General features: G+C 53.5%; 1 protein-coding gene across 2 annotated transcripts in view; it reads left to right on the plus strand.

Moving 5' to 3' along the window:
• Positions 1–8,509, plus strand: part of GASK1A (golgi associated kinase 1A) — a 30,733-nt gene extending 22,224 nt beyond the window's left edge. For both annotated transcript variants that reach the window (XM_045200202.3, XM_053930420.2), the window contains exons 3-5: positions 5,449–5,571; positions 7,251–7,354; positions 8,025–8,509. In XM_045200202.3, coding sequence (XP_045056137.2) covers positions 5,449–5,571; positions 7,251–7,354; positions 8,025–8,235 — 438 coding nt within the window. In that variant the 3' untranslated portion in view covers positions 8,236–8,509. The remainder of the gene's footprint in view (positions 1–5,448; positions 5,572–7,250; positions 7,355–8,024) is intronic.
• Positions 8,510–17,176: the final 8,667 nt, after the last annotated feature.

The following is a 17,176-nucleotide window of genomic DNA, read 5'->3' on the forward strand; positions in this document are numbered from 1 at the left end:
CTCATCTCGAATCTGTCTGGGGGCACTGGGTCCAGGGGTCACCCTGACCTAGTGCGGCTTCTGTACTTGAGACGCTTCATGGAATGTGCCTGAGACAGTGCCTGGTGCAGCACATGCTCCACCATAAGCAGGCACCGTCCCCAGCACCCAGCATGAATTAACTCATCCAATCCGCAGGGCAAATATACGAGTGAGGTACTACTTTTACCTCTATAGCAAAGTTGAGAAACTGAGGCCCAGAGCCATGAAGTTATTTACCCAAGGTCACGGCTGGGGGAGTGGAGATGCAGCCTGGATGCTCTGACTCCAGATCTCACCCTCTCCATCACAGTCACCGTTCACCTGGCCATGACGAGGGCAGGAAGAGGGGACCTTGGCAGGGATGCCCTGGGGCCTTGAGATCAGAGGCACCTCCTTGCGAAGCCCTGGCCCAGCTGATGTGCATACAGCGGCTTCCTGCTCCACACAGAGGCCCTCTGTCCGTCTCCTGGGGCTGTGGTGTGGGACCCGCCCCCGCTGCCCGGGCCTGCTGCGGGATGGAAGTCACAGCAGCCAAAGCACACACAGGTTGGGTGTGTGGTCAGACACGACTCAGCTGGCCTCGTGCCACCTCTTCCCTGCTCTGCTGCAGGCTGGTCAAGTCAAACACTCCTGTCTGCCTTCCTAGAAACCCCTGGCAAGCGGGAGAGGCGGGGCTGTGGGCTTCCCACACAGGAACTGGAGGTACCTGGTGACCAGGAGCTGGGTACAAACCCCACATACGGCGCACTCGGTGGTAGGCTTGCTCCTTTGTGCTGTTTAACCCAGCAGAAACCCTTGTTTTCCTGTGTGTCTGTGTGTGTGTGTGTGTGACGACATACGACTTACCTGGACACAAAATACACAAGCACTGCACACATACACCTTCCTTATACCCCCACACCCTATGCTTTGCAAATCCTGCACGGCACTCTGTATTGGTGAGTGATTGTGGAGACAAAGCTATGTAGCAAACCTCTCCAACACTCAACAGCTTCAAACACCAGCTCCTCATTGCTGCTCCAGGGTCTGTGCGTCAGCTGGGCTCAGCTGAACTTGGCTCCCAGCTGCGGGTGGGTTCAGGGTGGCTCTTCACCTTCTGTCCTGGAGCCCCAGCTGCAGGAGCAGTACCACCTGGGCAAACCTCTTGGGGGGAAGTGGGGGAAGCCCAAGAGCCCACCCAAACTGCAGAAGCACACTTAAGACCTCTGCCAATGTCTACTAATATTCCTTTGGCCAAAGCAAGTCAACGGCCAAGCCCGTCGTCAGGGAAGAGAAGCAAGCACACTCCGCCCAGAGTAGAAGGGGGAGAGGAGAAAATACTTGTTGGACAACAACCAAATCAATCACACACACCTCGAACAGACACACTGTATACTTACACACGAACCTTATACCCCTAGTGCTATAGCCACACACCTCTGCACACAACCCCTATGGTGCCCAGACACTGCTGTGGGCAGCTGAGGCTCCGTCCCCCTGAGATCTCAGGGGTATGTAGGACAGGCCTCAGAGTTGTCCCACCTGGGGGCCAAAGAAGCCTGCTGTTTACCCGCCAACCCAGCGTCACTGGTTGGGACAGCTCCTGAGGGCGTGGACCTCCTGGCACTTGAAGGCTGGTCCACGTGCGGGCCAGCCAAGCCTGGGGCGAAGGCCGAGAGCCACAGCACTTCGTGCAGGAATTGTGGATGCCAAGAGGATGTGGATGGGATACCAACAGGACCTCCTAATTCCAAGTTTCAGCAGGCCAGTGTTCCCGGGTTCGGGAGGTGGTTCCTCCCAGGTGAGACTGGCCCCATGTCCCTCCCAAGGGGCCCATTTCAGTCTTGCGATCAGTGTGTGTTTCTCATTTTGAGTCTGAACCGATGGCTGCCGTTCATGGGCAGCTCCTCTGGCTCGGTTTCCCTGGGATGTCAGGTGTTTTATCCGTTAAAGAGGAGCCCAGGTTCATGACCACGGCTGAACTCTTGGGCTTCCAACCAGAGAGACGTGAACTATAGCAGCGGCTGCCATTTGTGGAGTGCAATGTCTGGTGCAAACCGCACGCATGAACTTATTTAAGTCCTACAGAGACCCAAGAGACAGGTGCCGTGCTTCTCCCCATCTCCCCAGGTGGTGCGGCCAAATGTAGCAGAGCGAACATCTGCCTGGACCAGGGGGTTGGAAGGGTGGCTCTGGGCATCTTTTCACGTGTTCAAAAGTGAGACCCAGATTAGGCTGAGGCAGAACTCTAAGAAGATTCCCAAGCTTCCCTTCTCCCGAGTACTAACCCCTTCTCTCGAGACCTGTGAATCTGATAGACCCTCAGTGATTAGGTTGCTAACCGTTAACTCTGAGCTGATTAGAAGAGAGCTCTTCCTGGGTGGGCGGGACCTCATCAAGTGAGTCTTTTAAGGAAGACAAAGCAGCTGAGAGATTTTCCTGCTGGCCTCAAGGGAGGAAGCTAACAGCCTCCTCCTGAACCGCCTGTGGGTCAGGGAAGCCACTAGGAGGACTCTGAGAGTCCCGGGGAAGTAGTCCTGCAAGTTCAAGGAATGATTGCTGCCAACGGGGAATGCATATAGGAGGGGACCCTGAGCTGCAACTGAGAGGTGGCCTGGCCGACACCTTGAGTTCAGCCTGGTGAGACCCTGAGAGGAGAACCCAGCACGCACACGACAGGTTCCTGACTCTCGGAACCCGTGAGATGACGTGTGGGTTCCCGTAAGGCACTAACCTGGTAAGCAGCGTAGGACAGGACTTCATGAGGCCAGAGAGGGCCCAAGGTGCGAACACGGTGGGCGGCTCCCTCGCAGGAGATGACCCTGCCCTGTACGGCCCTAAGAGTGGGGCTCCCCGCTTTCCTTCCACCTCGCCCCAATCTGGTCTCTGTTGAGACATTTTTAAAAACTGTCTGGTCTTATCTTTGCCCCATTTTCTGTTGGGTTGTTGGTCTTTTTCTTCATGGTTTCAAGAGCTTTTTAGAGTTTGGGGAAATTATTATTTTGTTTTCATTGTACTGCAATATTTCTCTCAGGCTCAATTGTCATTAAGCTCCACTTACAGTCTCTTGGCTGTGCAGAGATTTTAAAAACGTTATGTTAAAATTATCAAGCTTTTCTTTTGCAACTTCTAGGTTACTATATTTTAAGGGGCCATCCTCACTTCAGGGTTATTTCAAACACTCTCTCATGTGTTTTCCTGTATTTCTGATCCATCTGGATGTTATTTTGGAGTAAGAGATAAGGTACAAAACTGCAATTTTTCTTTTCTCAAATGGTAACCCAAATGTTCCAGCACCATTTGTTAAATAATCAATCTTTATCCCAGTCTGACATACTGCCAATTTCCATGTGCACGTGGGTCTATTTCTGGGCTCTTCCCTGTTCCAGTAAAGGGCCTATGTATATGCCAGAATCACACTGTTTTAATTACTGTGTGCTTATATTTTATGTTACTAACCAGCAGGGCGTGGTCTCTCTCATTGCTCTTTCCTAGAATTTCCCTGATATTCTTGCACACTGTTCTCATGAAACTTAGCTTGTTACCTCCTTCTCCTTCCCAAGTCCTTCTGGGGTTTTATTGGAATCAAATTAAATTTGTGTGGACTAAGATAGAGAGACTTTACACCCTAAAATGCAGCATCTTCTAGCCAAGAATAGGATGCGGCTCTCTGTATATGGGCGCCCCTGGAAGCATTTTGATGTTTCCTTCAGCCGGTTCCCCGCTTTCGTGTTGGGTTATGCCTGGGTATTTCATCTCCTGTGGTTGCTGACAATGGACCTTGCTCCTCCTTTATGTGTTTTGGCCGGCAGCTCTTGGTCTGTGTGAAGGCCCTTATCTCTGTGTATTACTTTGGTTACTGGCCACCTGCTAACTTCGCTTCCAAGTTCACCCCCATTTCATCTGCAATGACTGTTCTGTCTTCACATCGCCTCTTCCTTCTTTCTCTTACCCCATTGCATTGCTGGGGCCTCCAGGGCGGTGGTCAATATGAATGGCACCATGGGCGTGACTCATTTCTGCAGACTTGGGGCAATTTCTAGTGTTTTTGCTGTGGAAGATTCATTTTGTAAAAAAGATTTTATTTATTTATTTTAGAGAGGAGAAGGGAGGGAGAAAGAGAGGGAGAGAAATATCAACGTGCGGTTGCCTCTCATGTGCCCCTTGCTGGGGACCTGGCCTGCAACCCAGGCATGTGCCCTGACTGGGAATCGAACCAGCTATCTTTGGGTTCACAGGCCAGCACTCAATCCACTGAGCCACACCAGCCAGGGCAGATTCATTTTTAATAGCTGCTGGGGTTTGTGTCGATGTTTAAAATTTGGAGTGATCTGCACACGTCGTTTTAGATAAGACCTAGTCTCCTCCACCCATATCCTCAAAGCCCATCATCTGTTCATCCAAACCCTAAGCTGGTGTCTCAACTTCTTCCTCAGGCTTGGTGCAGATGGGGCATCCTGACGTGCCTCCCCGGAGCCTCTGGGAAGATTGCCCTTTGTCAGGAGGCCCCAGAGGAGAGTCAGATTTAGTGCAAGTTACCTCCCCCACACCCTGACCTCCCCAAAGCCTCATAAAATCTTTAACAGCCAGCCAGTCCATGTGGGACCGGCCCCTGCCCTCCTTGGAGAGAGAAGCTGCTACCCCACCGTAATCTGACCCTAGGCAGCAAGCCAGCCTGGCCCAGAGCCACCCCTTCCACTTGGAAGGACCCCGTGGCTGCCCCCGCATTGAGGGAGGGCTCCTGCCTGGTGGGGTGGGAGTCGGGGGTAGTGGGGGGCATGGGCCACCAGGGACAGCCAGTGGCTCTTCTGGAATCCACTGACCCAAGTCAGTTTTTCAAAAAGGGGGAAAAGAATCAAATCCTGAAGGGCTATGGGGATGAACTTTGGACTTGGTCTGGTTTGGTTGCTAGTCTGCTGTTGTTTAAACTGAATTTCTCTTAAGTGGAAAGAATAACCAGAGGGTCTGGCACAGTAATCAACTGGAAACTGGGCCCGGCCAGGCCCTTTCTGTTAGACATTTAGATGGGTGAAGATTTGGGGAAGCCAGCAATGCATGTGTGTAAGGGCCCAAATTCCTTGTAGCTTTCTCTGGAAACAAACACGGCTACAGGTTGAAATCTGCACAGAATGGCCTGTGTGGTCTCCCAGGTAGACACACAGTCAGCATCAGACCCCGGGCCTCAGGCCAGAGCTCTGGAGCAGCTGTAGAGGAAGCCGAGGGTGTGGCTGGAACCCCCTGCCGGCCTGAGACGTGAGCAAACAGCTCTTGGTGTGCAGGGCTGGCTGCCAGCCAGAGGAGCGGAGCAGAAGTTCCAGTAGGAGCTGGAGGCCAGCTACAGAGCCCCTGAGGACTGTCCCCAGCGTGTGGCCCAGGGGCCAGGCCTGGGTGCTGAACCCGGTAGAGACGCACTGTGCCACCGCCCTCAGATGATGGGTGTCCCCACAGGTCCACGACCGCCTGGATCGCTACTGCTGTGGCTTTGAGCCTGAGCCCTCGGAGCCCTGTGTGGAAGAGGGGCTCCGAGAGAAATGCGGGAACCCAGGCGAGCTGCGGCTGGTCCACATCCTGGTATGTCCCCTCGTCACCCAGACTCCCGTCTTCCTGTCGCCTTCAGAAGATGCTATGAATGAGCTGCAGAGATCGTGCAGCCCTGGGGGCTCCCAGTCCTGTTCCTTTTCGCAGCAGAACCCTTTGTCTGAATAATACATACAACTGAGAGAATGGGGTCAAGGTGTCGGATAGGGCAAGAGCCTTTTTCACGGACTCTGCTGTCCCCGAGAGATGCCAGGGAGCCCCAAGGGTCCCTGGATGCAGAGTGTCAGGACTGTGCGTCCAGTGGGACATCCTCCTTGTGCCAGTGAACATGCAGATTGAGACCTGGAACTGGGAGGGTGTTTCCAGGGCCATCTGGCTGGCTGGTGGCAGCGACGGAGCTCTCTCCTAGGGCCTGATAGCTCCCAGGTGGGCTGACCAGAGGAACACTGATGTCCTGCCCCCATTGAAACTGGTGCTTGGGGTGGGAAGCGCTGTGCTGAGGCCATCAGAGAGAGGCAGTAGGGGGCAGGAAGGCCACTCATCCTGCACAAGGAGTCAGGGGCCCCTGGGCAGGGGGGGCCTCTCTCCTATTGAGGCCTGGTGTGTGTGTGGCCTCACCAGACCGGCTGCTTTTGGTAGGTGGCCATCGGCATGGTGTCCCAGGCTGAACTTCAGGCAGGACACCAGCCTGGCAGCCAGGGCTCCTGTAGAGTCTCTGGGTGCTGAGAATGCTCCATCCCTGGCCCCCAGAGTGGCTCACCCCTTCCCTCAGTGAAAGGTAAGGCTTTCTGTCCATCATTCACTCTGATGGGCAGCCATGTAACTGACCCTTTCGTCTTCAGAGGGAGGAGTCACTAGGCTTTGAGAGACAGATGAGCCCTGCTGTGGGAAGCTGGGGTCTTAGAGACAAACATTCATCATTTGAACTGAGGCCACTGGGGAGAATTATGGGAAATTGCCATGGAATCCTGAAGAACGTACAGGAATGGGGTGTGTGCACAGGGTGGGGGGAGGGGCGAAAGAGATGGCCTTTTATTCCCAAACACACCACAGTTGGGAGGTGCGAAAGAATTCCCTGCTGCTGGGTTTAGTTTTGAAGAGGGTTAGGAGGCGCTAAACTCTTCTCCCGTGGAGATGGAGCCGGGTCGGTGCTCCCCGAGGAGGAGAGTGTTGTGTGTTCTCAGTGATGCTCAGGGACACACCCAGGTGTGTGGGCACAGGTGTGTGGGGGGTGTGTGAGGGTGCCTGCGTGCCTTACATCCTGCAGTCCTGCTGGGCAGTGACCTCTGCACCTGCCGATTCTCACCATGCTCCTCACCCCTTTGGCCACCACAGCAAGGCTCAGCCCTCTGCCTCGCAATCCCGCAGGATGGCACCGTGGCTTGGGCCCGGTCTGGACCAGCCTGCTACTTATTAGCAGTGGGACCTGGTGCGAATTACTTCCTTGTGCCTTTGTTTCTGGAAAATGGGGCTCACACTAGAGGCCCCCGTCTAAGCGATCTGGGGGGCTCACTGGGATGGTGCCTGGAAGACTGAGCACCGGGCCATCTGGCGGCTTAGCACCTGGGGACCATCTGGACAAGCAGCAGGGCGGATGGTGGGGTGGGCAGCTCAGGGCCCCCAAGCCCCTCCATTCCCCCTGACTGTGTCCATGGGCACCAGCTAGGCTGCATCCTCACCCACCTCTGTCTCTGCCCCTCTCCTTCCCTGAGGTCCGGAGCAGTGACCCATCTCATCTGGTCTACATTGATAACAGCGGCCACCTTCAGCGGCCTGAGGACAAGCTGAACTTCCGGCTGCTGGAGGGCATTGATGGGTGAGTGCTAAAAGGGTGGGTGGAGGTTCAGGGACTGAGGCTTGACGGCCCTGCTGTAGACCGTGGGGCATTACACCGTGGCTCCTGAGAAGTGCTCAGTGCATCATCAGACAGAAGCCATTAGATCTGGGCCTCGGGAAGAGGGGTGGGCCCTGGGAAAGCTGAGAGGGGATAGAGCCAGCAGGCCCTTCATCTTCTGGATGGAATGCCCCCACCCCTAGTATCCAGAGGGCCTCCTGGCCCCACAGAATAGCAGCTGCCCTGCTGGGCTATGGGCAGGCTAACCCTTCCCTTGTCCTGATGGAGGGCGGCTAGCCTGGCAGCCTGTCCTCCCTGCCCAGTCCTGGCAGGCAGCTCAGCCTTCCTAGGACTCTTTCTGGCATTTGCCAAGCAGAGCAGCGGGAAGGCAGAGTTGATTCACCCAGCAACTCTGTGGGATGGGACCCACCTGGAAGCTTTATCCCCTGCCTGCTTCCACAGCTGAGCGGGTGGGAGAGTCCCAGATCGTTAGTCATCAAGGGCGGGTGGCCCTTGGGACTCTGCACACTGACCTTGCCAGGGTTCCCCAGCTGTGTCCGTTCCAGCCATCTGGCTTTGCCTTTCATCGAAACTCTCTGAGGTCACGTTTGCTTTTCCTTTCCATTCTGACGTCCGGGGGATGTTCGTCCAGGTTTCCTGAGTGTGTTGTGAAGGTTCTGCAGTCGGGGTGTCTGCAGAACATGCTGCTCAAGTCGCTGCAGATGGACCCGGTGTTCTGGGAGAGCCAAGGCGGCCGGCAGGGGCTGAAGCAGGTGCTCCAGACCCTGGAGCGGCGAGGACAGGTCCTTCTGCGACACATCCGGGAGCACAATCTGACAGTCTTCAGGGATGAGGACCCGTGAGCCCCACGCTGCCCAGGCAGGGCTCCCGCCTCGCTGGTGGGGCGCTCACAACACCACCCGAGTGGACGAGCCCCCATGCCAATGGCCACACTGCCCTGGGCTCACTCATCTGAAGACAAATGGGAAAAGCCAGAGCCGGGAGGGCACCATGGGTGGGTTGCCTGCCTGGGACGGTGCACAGGGTGGGTGGTGGGTTTTCAATCTCACTACATTCGTTTCTGCCCTCTCGGCTCTGGTCATTTACCCCTCGCACCAATAAACATGTTCAAGAATGTTCTATGGACTATTCCATGTACTGTAAAATTGTGCATCCCATGTGCATACACAGAGCTGGGCAACTGTGTGTGTGTGTGTGTGTAGACATGTATACATGACATCACGTGTGTATGAGATGAACCTAACCAAGGGTCTTCGTGGAATTATATTCGTGGCCCAGAACTGCTCGGGCTGCAAGTCGACTCAGGTCTGAGAAAGGAAACGCCAAGCATTTTGTCTTCATAGACTTCAGATGTTCAATTCTCATTCTGCTGTGTTTTTAGTTTAAGGATTATAAACGTAATACATGCTCACCAATGACAAATTTCATAAATAATAGAAGCACCGAAGACCAAGGTATAAGAAAGTCCCGGAAACTTCCTAGAGATTTTATTGACACCCACACTACATGCAAGTGAAACTGTAACAAAACTAGTGTCATTTCTGTGTCTCCATCACTACTTTTACTTTACTACGTTTTCTATATTCAGTGTCAGCCACCTGGAGGCTGACCCAATTCTTCTTTTTTTTTTAATAGGGAAAGTTTTATTTTTCAAGATTTTATTTATTTATTTTTAGAGGGGGAGGAAGGGAGTGAGAGAGGGAGAAAAACATTGATGAAACAGAGAAACATCAATCAGTTGCCTCTTGTAGGCGCCCCAACCAGGGGCGAAACCTGCCACCCAGGCACGTGCCCTGACGGGGAATAGAACCGGCCACCTTTTGCTTTATGGGACAATGCCCAACCAGCTGAGCCGCACGGGTCAGGGGGACCCAATTCTTACTGAGGACTGCACAGAATTGCAAGGCAGGGACGTGCCATGCTTTATTTAGTTATTCTCATTATGATGAACATTAATTAGGTGGCTCTAACTTTTCACCAGTTGTAAACAATGCTGCTGTGAACATTTTTGCGTGGCGTGCAATTATTTCTGTTAGCTATGTTTGCGTAAGTGGATTTCCGCATCAAAGGGTATGTATGAGTCTTTATTGTTTTTGAGAAAAACTGCCAAATTGCCCTCCTAAATGGTGGTGTAGTTATGCTCCAACCAAGAGGGAGGGGCCCGAATGCTTCCCCCCACCTCGTCAGACCTTGCTGTGTGCAAACTTTCCCTTTTTACTCGACTGGTAGGACACCTCTTTTTAAAACCGCATTTCCGCAATCACTAATGAGGTTATCTTTTCAATGATTATCTTTTCAAATGACTGGGCCTTTGTATTTGACTTTTCGTGAGTTGTCCCTTTCTCTTGAGATGTTGGTTCTCTCCTCGTCAATTTGGTAGAGATCTTTGAATCTAATTAGTGCCATCAGTCTTTGTCCTTTTGGTTGTGTTGTAAATATTTTCTTCCAGGCTGTCATTTGTCTCCTGGTTTTGTTTACGGTGTCTTTTGCCAAGTAGAAAATTTCAATTTCTATGGACTCAGATCTGCTTTACTCTCTTTTTAAGTTTTCTGAGTCTCATGCCTTCTTCTTTTGAGATTATTGAAATAATCTCTTCTGCTTTATTCTAGTATTTACGTAGAATTTCTTTCACATCATTTTCAAATAACGAAAATTTCACGTTTTTATTTCATAACTGTGAGTGTGAATGTGTGTGCTTTATGAAGACCTTCACTTATTTTTGTTGTCTCACTGCCTTGGCCGGGGTCTCTGGGTAAACTTGACTGAGAGCAGGAGTAGTGAGCATTCTCATCTCACTCCCGACTTTAAGGGGAATGCCTGTAGAATTTCACCATTGAGTATTTTCGGTTCAAAGAGATAGTTTCTGATAAGCATCTTTTATTAAGTTTAAAAAGTTTATCTTTATGCTTAGCTCACTGACTTTTTCAGAAATCAAGAATGGGGATTGAATTTTGTTAAATGCTCTTTCAATGTCTATGGAATGTATAGTTTTTCTTTGTTACTTTTTAGTGCTGAATCGTCTCTACATTTGGCTGAGGTATATTAGCCTTTTAGGAACTACAGGATTTCATTTGCCAATTTAGATTCTTTGCATATATATTCACATGTGGCCTAAGATTCTCCTTCCCTGTGCACTCCACGATCCCCTTGTTATTAAAGTTAAGTGGACCTCATGAAATAGATTCAGAATTTTTTGTCTTTTTAACACTCTGGAGCAATTTAAACAGAAATCATGTGTTTTGCAAAGGTTTGATAGCGCTCCCCCATAAAACCACCTGGGCCTGGTGCCTTTCTCCAGATCTTTTACAACCTTTTCAAGGCGCTTCCGCACTGGTGTGGAAGAGGGCAGTTCGGGCGTGGGGGCTACGAACACACAAACAAGTCTCAAGCCAGCGTATTCAGTGGGCACAGGATGCAGCAGTGTCCTGGGCAAGATCGAGGCCCCTGGAAGGGGGACTTTGGCTTCAGAAGGTTCAGGTATTTCTCTCAAGAGCATCAATACATTTGTCTTCCTTTGACTTCTTGCATTTTCTCCTCTCCCTTTGTTCCTTCCCAGAGGACACTGCCCCTCCTGGACTCAACCGGGGTCCATTTAACAGCCCCCGCTAGGCCTCTGTCTGGAGTCCCCCTGCCCTCCCTCCTGCCTGATGACCCACCCTCAGCCAGAGGTGGGAGCGAGACCCTTGTCACCCTGGAAAACGTTAAGGAGAGAGGAACGTGGAGAAATGTTTCATCACTGAAGCAGAGTTAGGGCTCTCCCATCTCTACTTGGGCTCTTCATTTTCACACTGCTTGACTCTGAGGCTTAGAGGGTGCTCAGGCTGAGGCAGCTGGCCAGCATCCCCCAGGGGGCGCCACCCCTGGGAGCAAGTTTCCTGGGCATGGAAACAGGTCTGGGTGGCTGCCAGGGACAGGAGGGGCATCCACCCAGTCTGCGTGGGGTGTGTGTGTGGTTTGGTGTGTGCACACGCATGTGTAGAGTTCCTCTCCGAAGATACCAAGCCAGGACCTTCCTGTCAGCGAGCAGGGCCCCGAGCTTCCGGCAAGCACTTCTGTGTCCTGACGTGAGCAGGTCTGCTCAGCCAGAGAGAGGGGCCGTGGGTGGACAGTCGATGGCCCCTCCCAGGCTGCCCAGGGCCTGTGGACCACCTGAGGCACTGTGGGGTGGGGTCCAGCTGTCCCGGCTTAGCCCACCCGGCAAAGACAGCATCTCCCGGCGCACTCCCCTCAACACTGGCCTCTTACTTTGGGGAGAGGGGTGGTGAGGGGGGACGGGAGTGCTCCAAGTCCAGCTCTGTCCAAGCCCCCAGAAATCTAGGGTCAGGCCCCAGCCCGCCTTGGCCACTCCTCAGCTGAGAATGGCTGCAATTTGGGGGCACAGGCCTCTCAATGTGCGGTTCCCTAACAGGTGCCCCTGGAATTCCTATCTTCTGCTTCAGAAAGTCTTTAAATATATACCCATAGATTTATAGCTACATCTATCCTTAATATTTTTTTCTAGTTTTGCCTTTCAGAGGACTGAATTTGAATGTAGGAGCTGTGGGTTCAGATCTGAGGTTAGCACTTGACAAATATTCACCAAGAGTACCCTCTATAAAAACCTCTAACATTTAGCGCTGGCTGGTGTGGCTCAGTGGACTGAGTGCCGGCCTGCAAACCAAAGGGGTGCAGTTCGATTCCCAGTCAGGGGACATACCTGGGTTGCGGGCCAGGTCCCCAGTAGGGGGTGCATGAGAGGCAACCATACAGTGATGTTTCTCTCCCTTTCTCCTTCCCTTCCCCTCTCTCTAAAAATAAATAAATAAAATCTTTTTAAAAATTAAAAAAGAAAACCCATTAGCATTTCATGCCTGGTGACTATGCCCCAGGCACAGTGATGGTGGTTCACATGGTCTGAAGCACTTAACCTCACCACAACCTGATGGGTAGATGTGATTAATTATTACCTCCATTGTACAGATGAGGCACAGAGGGGTTAAGTAACTTGTTCAAGGTCACCCAGCTTGTAAGTGGAAGGGTCAGAATTCAAACCCAGGCAGGAGCTGTGCTAACACCTCTCGAGCCCAGGGCCACCAGCAAAAGACGCTTCCCCCACCCTCTCCCGCCCCGCCAACAGCGCCTCTTCCTCTACCCGCTCGGATTCAGAGCTGAAGGCGAGGCTGCCCGTTCCCTGGACCGTGGAGCGGCAGGCGAAGACTCCGGCCAAGCCCATTGTTCTTTGCTGGAAAGTCTACGGACTGCGTCTTTCCTGCAAACTTGAAACTTCATTCGCTTTTTATCCTTTTCAAAAAGCACGGTCAGCCTCCGCGTGAGCGCTGCTTGCTCTGCGCCTCCCCTGCCATTACCTCTGGAACGAGGAGGATGTGCCAAGGGAGGTGAACTGCCAGGGGTGGAGATGAGGACATTCCCACCAACGCCAGATGCTTCCAGGGCAGGAGCTGCCTCGGTCTGCATGGCAGGGGGTGGGGGTGGGAAGGGTTTCTGCTCCGTTGTACAGGGATCGGGCTTCAGCGAGAGCCCTGACAGAGCGTGCTGGTGAGGCCATCGCAGCCGCTGGCCACTAGGCTGCCAGACTGGCCTCACCTAGGCCTGACCCTGTTCCTTTGCACCTCACCCCCAAAAGGCCATTCCAAGGAACACGATGGCGTTTCCAAGCAGCAGAGGTGGACGACAGGAACAGAGGTTCAGGGCTCCCGAGGTGCAGTCCCAGCAGCCCCCCAGCTCTGCAAATGGAAAGCCTGCCAGGTGGCTGGTGCCAGAACTCGGATCCCACGCTGCGTGGATGTTCGTGTTTCGCTGCAGAGACACCTCTGTGGGCAGTTACTGGGTGGAACCTCAGCCCCTGCTGGGAAGATTGCATACCTGGCGCCTTTCTCTACCTGAAAAATTCAGACTTCTGCCGCCTCATCTGGCTGCCAGGGCTTGGGGAAGGCATTCCGGAGCTGTCCTAGCTAATCTGTTACAAGCCAGGTGCTGTGCTTTTACCCCATGACTTCCTGAACGCCTACAACGACCCCAGCTGCAGATCCTCACTGCAGACGAAGACGCTCAGCTGGGCAGGGAGTGAGCTGCCTGGGGCCTCAGAGAGAGACAGCAGAGCCTGCCCGTGAACCTGGGGGGCACCGCCTGGCATGAGCTGAACACGGACAGCGGCCTCTATGCCAAGAGCTGTCCCTGTGTCCCTTATTGCAAACCTTCAGAATAACTCGAAGTCGGCTTTATTGCTCCTGTTTGACAGTCAAGGAAACCGAGGCTCAGAGAGGTTGAGTCACTTGCCCAAGGTCACCGAGCAGGTAACTGGTGGAGCTGGGATTGGAACCGAGGCTCATTTGACTCCAGAGCCTCTGCTCATACCACCCACCCTTCTTTCCTACTTCCCTTCCCCCCTCCCTCTCTCCCTCCCTTCCCTCAATTCATTCTAAAAATCTAATCGAGCACATTTCCGCAGAGAACACACAATTTGGAAGGCATCAGAGGCTGTGTGCTGCGGTGACCACGCGTTCCCGATGTTTGGAGACAGGCCCAGGTTTGCACGTTCCATCCGGTTGTCAGAGCGCGTGCTTGGCATTCTGTTTGGAAAGCAGGTCCCTGTGACTGAGGGTGCAGCTGTGGAGGTCAGAGGAGGACACAGGAGATGAGGGAGGGGACGGAGACCTCGGTGAACACCCTGAGATGTTTGTTCCCTGGTGGCCTGGGCTCTCAGCCGTCCCACCAGAATGCCCAAGGCTCGCCAGCCGGCTCAGATAAGACCCTTCCTGCAGGCCCACTTCTGCAGGCAAGGGCTGTCTCTCTGGTTTGGGACTTTTCCAGGGACGTCGGCCTTTCTTCCCCTTGAAACTGCCCGCTCTCTGCCCCAAGGCAGGAGGAGGGAGGATTTCTTATGACCCCTCGGAGGGACAGTGTGGAGTTCCCCCTCGGCTGGGAATCACCGGCCCTCCTGCCCCACACCAGAGACCTCTGCTTGCCCACCTGGGGTTCTGGTAAGCACTGCTCAGGGGATGCTCCTTTGGGCGTTGGGGTCTGGTAGGGCATTTGGGTAGGGGGACCGGAGGCTTTTGGAAGGTGAGTGGGAGAGCTGGGGTAACCTCTGGTTTTGCCCAGCGGATAAGAGGAGAGTCTCCAGGTCTCTGGGGAAGTTAACCAGGGAGGAAGATATCTCTAGGTGGTAAGTCAGGTTTCACTCAACTGCAGAGACAGAGTTCAGTTTTGGTCCAAGTGACATAGAAGATGACAGGTTGGGAAAACTACTGGATGGCTGGACTCTATCCCCCCGAGGCCTTGGGGAGGAGACAGCGGTGTCAGGCAGAGACACAGGTGGCAGATGGAACCCCAGAGGTGGTGGGATATGAGTGAGGGGTGCCAGGACGTGATACACACCTGGCTGTCTTGTTGACGGAGGAGGCAGCCCATGTGAGGCGTGGTCCGAGGGGCTTCCCGAGCAGCCAGCTCCCTGCCTCCCACCGGAACCTTCACCTGAGTCACCAGTGGGCCGATGTGTTTAAGAGGCAGGTTTAAAGCCAACAGCCTCGAGAAATAATTCCCTTAGCAGTAAATGCACTTTAATAATTCCTACATAATAACAAAGAAATTTCCTACTAAATTTCTGAAGCGTAAAAAAGCACAAATGTGGTGATGACAGAAGCCATCCACACCGCGTAGGGGTGGGGTGTGCGTGGGCGGACACGTTCGTCCAACTCAGGGATGTCTACACTGAAGACCTGTGTATTTCACACGTTAACTAAAGATCAATTAAAAAAATATGTTGAAAAAAGATGCAAAAGAAGAGCCGGCAATACTCAAAGGGTGGGACTTGGGGAAAGGTTACCGATTTCTTAGGGAGGCCACACACCGGTAAGTTTTCCAGCCAACTAGAACCTTGTTTTCAAAGAATCATTTTGGTGACAGGGTGAAGCGTTCATGTCACAATGTTACGGGAAAAGAGTATCAGGACCAGGCTTCACGTAAGGCAGGATTTCAGATTCGGAGAAAGTGACTTTGGACCCGAGCAGAAACCCGTTGGTTCACTGAACCAAGGAACCATCCCGAGCCCCTTCGCTCACCTGAGTGCAGACTTAAACACCCTCACTGGGCTCTAGGCGCCCCCTTGTGGGGGTGGAGTGCCTTCCCGGAGGACCAACGGGCAGCAGAGCTGGGGCTGGGAGACGGCAGGAGGGCTAATTACCAGGGAGCTGGAGAGGACACACACAGGGTTCCCCACCCCTTGAGCTGAGTTCTCCCTTTGTCACTGAGGTGCAACATGCAGCTATGAAGTGTGTAAAGTGCACTAACCTCCAGCGTAAGCTGCTGCTTGCTTACGTGGACAGACACACCAGGGAACCCCGGGTTACCCTGTAACTCAAGGCATGCCCCACCTCCCAGACCCCGCCCCTCACCCCTTGTTCATCCAGTCCTTCCTAGCAACCTGGACTCTGGCCTTTATTGCCATAGATTGGTTTCTTGTCCCAGGACTTCACATGAATGGAATCACAGTATGTATTTTGGGTCTGACGTGTCTGTCTGTGAGATTTACACTGTTGGACAAACCCAAAGTTCTCTTTTTTCATTGTCGCGTGTTTTGTGTGAATTCACCTGTCGGTGGACATTTGGGTTGCTTGCAGCTTCTGCCTAGTCAGAGCTGGGACCAGTTTTGTGCCTGTCCTTTGAGGACGCCGGCACTCACTTCCTGGGTGTGTATCTACATGCAGAGTCACTGAGAGAAGTTGCAGTCGAGACTGTGTCTTTAGCAGGACCGCCCAGTGGTCCTGCTGCCCCCGCCCGGGCCCCGGCAGGGTCTGGGACTTGTGACTGCACGGACTTGTTGCGGTGGCTTCATGCGGCGGCCTGGGATGGTGACAGGAGGGGGGTGCAGTTAGGGAGAAAGATATTCTGGGTTAAATGTCACAGAGGCACATGCTGACCATGAAAACATGCCCCTCAGGTCTCCCGCCGTGGATCCGCATGGGCTCCGAGCTGGGCCGGCAGCGGTGTCTCCCTCTGAAGGAGAGGCGAAGACTCTTTCCCCTCTAAGGACAATGTGACCTGGGGTTAACTCTCTAGCCCTGCGTCCAATGGAAGCCAGGTGAAGGCGGAGTGTCAGGTGTGTGTTTGGCGACATTGCCGACCGTGAGGTTGACCTCTGTGAGATGAGCCACGTCTGGACGGGGGGACTCCGAAGGGATGAGCTGAATTCCTGGGGGGACGCCAGAGCACAGGCTCCCCGGGGGTGGGGACTCTTACACCAGGCATGTCCCCTGAGGGGAGCCAGGGACTATGACTGAGTTGTGTGACAATGGCTCCCGTGGGGCTTCTGAGACAAAGTGTCCCCCACAACTACCACCGTGGGTCTCGTCTTGTCACCCTTGAGCAGTCACTTGGGGGGGTGGTGAGCAAGAGAATGGACCCTGGACTGGTGTGAGGGCCCCTCTGCTGTGGAAGGCACTGCCCTGCCACCTGGCCAAGCGTTCTGTCCTACATCCTTCTGAGTGGACACCATGCCGGGGTCTGTCATGGTCTCGTGAGTGCGAATGTCCAGCTGACCCTGAGAACCGCCGGTGGTCACTGTTCTTCCTCACCTCACCCTCTCTCACCCACTTCCAGGCTTCGTCCTACTTAGATGGAATCGTGACCTTCACCTGGCAGTCAAGGTGAAATCCAATCATCCGGCAGGCCTGGCTTCCCAGTCCTTGACACTTTCCCTCTGCCGCACCCCTGTGGGCGACAATTGGGACTAAAGGGCACCTCCCAGTCCTACTTCCTACTGTCCAATAAAAAACTCAACAAAGA

The sequence above is a fragment of the Desmodus rotundus genome, chromosome 8 (genome assembly GCF_022682495.2).
Source record: "Desmodus rotundus isolate HL8 chromosome 8, HLdesRot8A.1, whole genome shotgun sequence".
Taxonomy (NCBI): domain Eukaryota; kingdom Metazoa; phylum Chordata; class Mammalia; order Chiroptera; family Phyllostomidae; genus Desmodus; species Desmodus rotundus.